This window comes from Palaemon carinicauda, unplaced genomic scaffold (genome assembly GCF_036898095.1).
Source record: "Palaemon carinicauda isolate YSFRI2023 unplaced genomic scaffold, ASM3689809v2 scaffold271, whole genome shotgun sequence".
NCBI classification, from domain to species: domain Eukaryota; kingdom Metazoa; phylum Arthropoda; class Malacostraca; order Decapoda; family Palaemonidae; genus Palaemon; species Palaemon carinicauda.
Window position 1 is genome coordinate 102,501 of NW_027170363.1, and position 4,498 is coordinate 106,998.

Below are 4,498 nucleotides of genomic sequence, written 5' to 3' on the forward strand. Positions count from 1 at the left end.
TATCTTGACAGGAATATGTACGGAGATTGGTCATAAACTTTTATCTCCCTTGATGGCTCACTCGGTAGAGTCACTGTAGGCATAGTTTCCAGCCGCACAGGTGTTGGTTCGAATCTCCACCCGGCCAGAAGCTGTTACCATAAAATGAATTCAAAGTGGATATATATTCCCAAGATAGAATTCGGTATTAAATGCCGTTCGTGGGTGATATTTACATATATATATATATATATATATATATATATATATATATATATATATATATATATGTTTTTTTTTTTTGGGCTCAAGCCATGTCGTCCTGATGGAAGTTCCTATAGGGTGTCTTCCAAGGGTATATTACAATATACCCTATGAAACTACCCTATAGGAACTTCCATCAGGACGACATGGCCATCTCACCCAAAAATAGATTTTTCGCTTCGCTCAAAATCCGTATTTATATATATATATATATATATATAATATATATATATATATATATATATATATATATATATATATATATATATATATATATATATATATATATATATATAAGATGTAGAGTGATTTCAAATGTGAAAAGAATCGTATGTACATTTAAACAATATATCTTATGCAAATGCTAGTTAATTCTGGAATGAAAGGGACAATGATTTTTCGTGAACTTTACATATTTGAAGCAATTAAAATACCTGGTAAGAGAGAGATTGAGGTTGTCTACCGTCGTTTGTTTTTTGAGTCTGAATCCAGGAAGGATGTTGCCATCAAAGAATAAAAAAACCTTTTGAAATAAGCAGATATTCATTAAATCTGTCGCCGTACAAACGAGACTGGCAACATTAATTTAAAAATTAACTTATTTTCCCTTCTCTGTTTATTAAAATCGTGAATCCAGACTCTTGTGTAATTCATAGTTCAGATTAAAATAACGATTTTCAATCGGAAGTAATTTCCTACTCAAACACCATTGTCATGTTTAGGAGGAAGGCTATCAGCTGGGAGTGAAGGAGGCAAGAGAGGTGTGGCGGTTCCGGTGGGGCCACCCCAACATTTTGCCGCCCGAGTCATGCCGCTAACCACGCCGCTCATCGCGCTTGATCTGACCGAGCCCTTATGGATGGAGGGTCGTAGTGTTTGTTGTTTATGAGTAAGAAACACAATTTGATATTAATTGTGTTCATTACTTTTTACCATAGACACTCGTTGTATAACAGATAATCTGAGTGAAATACTTCTTCAATAAAGGTTTAAATGAATAGCCATCGATGAAAAGACTTCTTCAAAGACACATAGAGTGGAATGACAAATGATGAATCAAACCGTCTGTGTATCTTATTTCCTATTAGACCCCCAACACAACGAGAGAAAACTTCAAAACTGCGCATTTTCTGATATAAAAAAAGACGAGGTGGCAACTGAGATGAAGAGTAGGAAACTTCTCTCTGTGGACAGTGAGTCACAGTGGAGAACACGTGCAGACGTGCAGCTAGTCAGTATGCATGTCTTGTATAGTAAGGTACGGCCGAGCGCTGATGGAGTGCATTAGCTTCTCCAGGGGGGCCGATGGCCTCTGGAAGGTCAAAGACGACACATTTGCATTTATGGGTTCTGAGCCAAGAGCTTTCCTTCTCCTGGGAATTCCTCCCTCTCCTCCTCCTCTGTTTTCTTACTTCGTCTTCTTCTTCTTTTCTGGGACATAAGATGCTTTCGTAAGTCATTTTTTTTGCTCCTGAATAATAAAAACGTATTTAGGGTTTTGAAAAAAAAACAGAAATTTAAAACTATCATACATACATACATATATACATGCGTATATATACAGATTTACACTATATATATATATATATATATATATATATATATATATATATATATATATATATATATATATATATATATATATATATATAATAATAAGAAGAGAGAGAGAGAGAGAGAGAGAGAGAGAGAGAGAGAGAGAGAGAGAGAGAGAGAGAGAGAGAGAGAGACTAGGAACGAAAATGAGAGATTAGGTGGAGAAAGGGGAGGGGGTGTAGGAGAGCGAGTTCTCGAGTCGGCCTTGGTTCTCGGCGGTTTGGGGGAGGGGGGGGGGGGGGTAATCAGGGATACCCAAATAGTATTTAAAGGTCCAGGCCTCCGGAATCACGAGCACTCTTGTGGTGGCGTCTTTCAGATCTGCTCTGCTTCTTAGGTCGTCTCCTTCTGCAGGACACAAGACGTTGTTGTGAGTTGGACTTAGTCTCTTTGATAGTCAGTCATTCTCTGGGGACTGAGATGTTTCTATTGCCAGCTCACCTTTCATGAGTTGAGATGAGAACAAAACTTTACAAATGACGCATTTCTAAAAGTGAAATATTCTTTCATACAATTTGTACAGTTCTTAATAAGGGGTCATTGCTTTTTCTAATAATTACAGTGAGTTATATTTGAAATTACTCCTTTCTTTTATAAGTCTACTGAGAAGTGGTCTCGAAGCGGTTTCAGGATGACATTAAGATTGTTAACAGTTGTACCAGACTGAACTGTGATCAATCTCTTTTCAGACCACATGTTTTTCAATATAAAAAGAGAAGGAGAGTTGAACAAGTACTGATTACAATCTAAAACTAATATATATATATATATATATAATATATATATATATATATATATATATATATATATATATATATATATATATAATTAATCTCTCTCTCTCTCTCTCTCTCTCTCTCTCTCTCTCTCTCTCTCTCTGCAGGTCCTTAACGAAACGCTCTCCTTCAGCCATGTTTCAGAGAACATTGATCCTGGCGGGAATTTCAGCTGCCTATGCTCAGTTTATTTCAAGTAAGTAAACAAAGGAGTCGAAAGAGCTTTGTGAAATTGTGCTGTGTCTGAGTTCTCATTTTTTGAAGTTGTTTACAGTTGCTTTCTTTACTCATTTAGTTTATGTTTAATATTCCTTTCAGTTGACCCGTGTCAGAGAATTACTTCTGCACTACAAACGGCGTTCCGTTCCGATGATCCACACACGTTCCCCAGTATCTCCGATTTCATTTATATTCGTGAAAACCAAAGGTTAGTTATGAATAACAAAAGAAGACGTGAATTTCGTTTTTGGCAACGTTTTAGAGAGAAAAAATACAATATAAACATTCTGCAACATTCTATTACAATGTGAGCATTGTCATTTCTTCTAAGCTGAAGCTGATTTTTTTATTCTTTCAGATACAACTTCGACTTCACTAACCTGATGTTTAAAGGTTTTTCCAATGTTTACTGCAGCTACTTCAATCATGATGAGCCTCACTTGGTAAGAAAGCATTATAAAATCTTCGTACTTTGTTACCTTATTATGTGCTATTCTGAAGATAACTAAACAAAACAATTAATTGTTTGTGGCTCGTTTGATTTTGTATATCGTTTCTTTAACAAGAAGAAATAATTCATTTGTCGTCTTCCTAATTCTCATTTATTTCTAATTAATTAATACCACACAAATTCTCTGTCTCTACGAATAATTCCTGATCTTTATAGACAACAATGAACCTCACAGGACAAAATTTGGGATTCCTTACCAATCACTTCAAAGTAAAATTTAATCAAGGAGATTTTGCCAATCAACATGAAAACAACTTTAAGTGAGTATTTCCAAAAGTGACTTTACCCGTATATTACCTGTCCCTCCTGTAGCATTGTAGAACAAAAATTCTTCTCGAATTTGAACTTTAAAGAGATAAGAGATTAGTCAATTGCCGTTAACAATGGCTTTTTTTCTACTGTCAGTTCGAAGCTGCGTGACTATACTTTGGAGTTAAACTTCGATAGGTATTATTACACGCTGGAACCCTACTTCACTCTCTGCATCACCAGTGAATCTCTCAATATGACCCTCCATGCTGAAAGAATCAGGGTAAGTGCTCCCTTTTCTCTTCCTTAATCAAGTCCCTTATATGGTCAACTCTTATTATTCAGTTTAGTCATCACTTGCGTGTTTATAAGAACTAAATAGAATAGAGAAAATGTTGATGTAATTAAAAAAAAAAAAACAATTATGAATGATCGGGCAGTCTCGGGAAATTGGTGTTATGAATGTGATTTCCACCATGTCTATTTGTATCTTTCCTCTTAGACCGACATTGGATCCAATCCACTACTGGCTCAGGAGCTGAATGATCATCCAGAGGCAGTGGTGGAGGCTATAAATAATTACCTTCCTCGCTTTGCCAACGACCTTACCTCAAAACTCAACGATATACTTTGCTATGTCCATGTCGTGGCTTTCCGAAGTGAAAGTGAGGGAATTTTCGACTACCCCTAAATAGATTCCGGACTCTGGCACCCGGTGGAGATCTAGGGACTGCTGGCAGAGGCTAAGAAGAAGAAGCCCCTTTTATATGTACGTAGTTCCATGAAGAAGAAAGAGGAATTATACTCTTGATACTAACATTCAGATAGGTTCAAATCGTTAGCAATTGATCATCATATTTTCTTTTTCTGTAATTTTTTTCTAGATTGAATTTAGAAAGCTTAA

General features: G+C 35.9%; 1 protein-coding gene across 1 annotated transcript; it reads left to right on the plus strand.

Moving 5' to 3' along the window:
* Positions 1-2,128: 2,128 nt before the first annotated feature.
* On the plus strand, positions 2,129-4,285 carry LOC137636324 (uncharacterized). The gene is made up of 7 exons (XM_068368732.1): positions 2,129-2,209; positions 2,723-2,811; positions 2,934-3,042; positions 3,193-3,277; positions 3,502-3,605; positions 3,751-3,877; positions 4,097-4,285. The coding sequence occupies exons 2-7, from the start codon at positions 2,751-2,753 to the stop codon at positions 4,283-4,285; spliced, it is 675 nt and encodes a 224-aa protein (XP_068224833.1). The 5' UTR covers positions 2,129-2,209; positions 2,723-2,750.
* Positions 4,286-4,498: the final 213 nt, after the last annotated feature.

Bases quoted from the DNA above. Each gene is read 5' to 3' on its own strand.
- LOC137636324 (XM_068368732.1), top strand. From the start codon at position 2,751: ATGTTTCAGAGAACATTGATCCTGGCGGGAATTTCAGCTGCCTATGCT. The intron at 2,812-2,933 runs GTAAGTAAACAA...TATTCCTTTCAG, and splicing joins CTATGCTCAGTTTATTTCAA to TTGACCCGTGTCAGAGAATT. The intron at 3,878-4,096 runs GTAAGTGCTCCC...CTTTCCTCTTAG, and splicing joins TCCATGCTGAAAGAATCAGG to ACCGACATTGGATCCAATCC.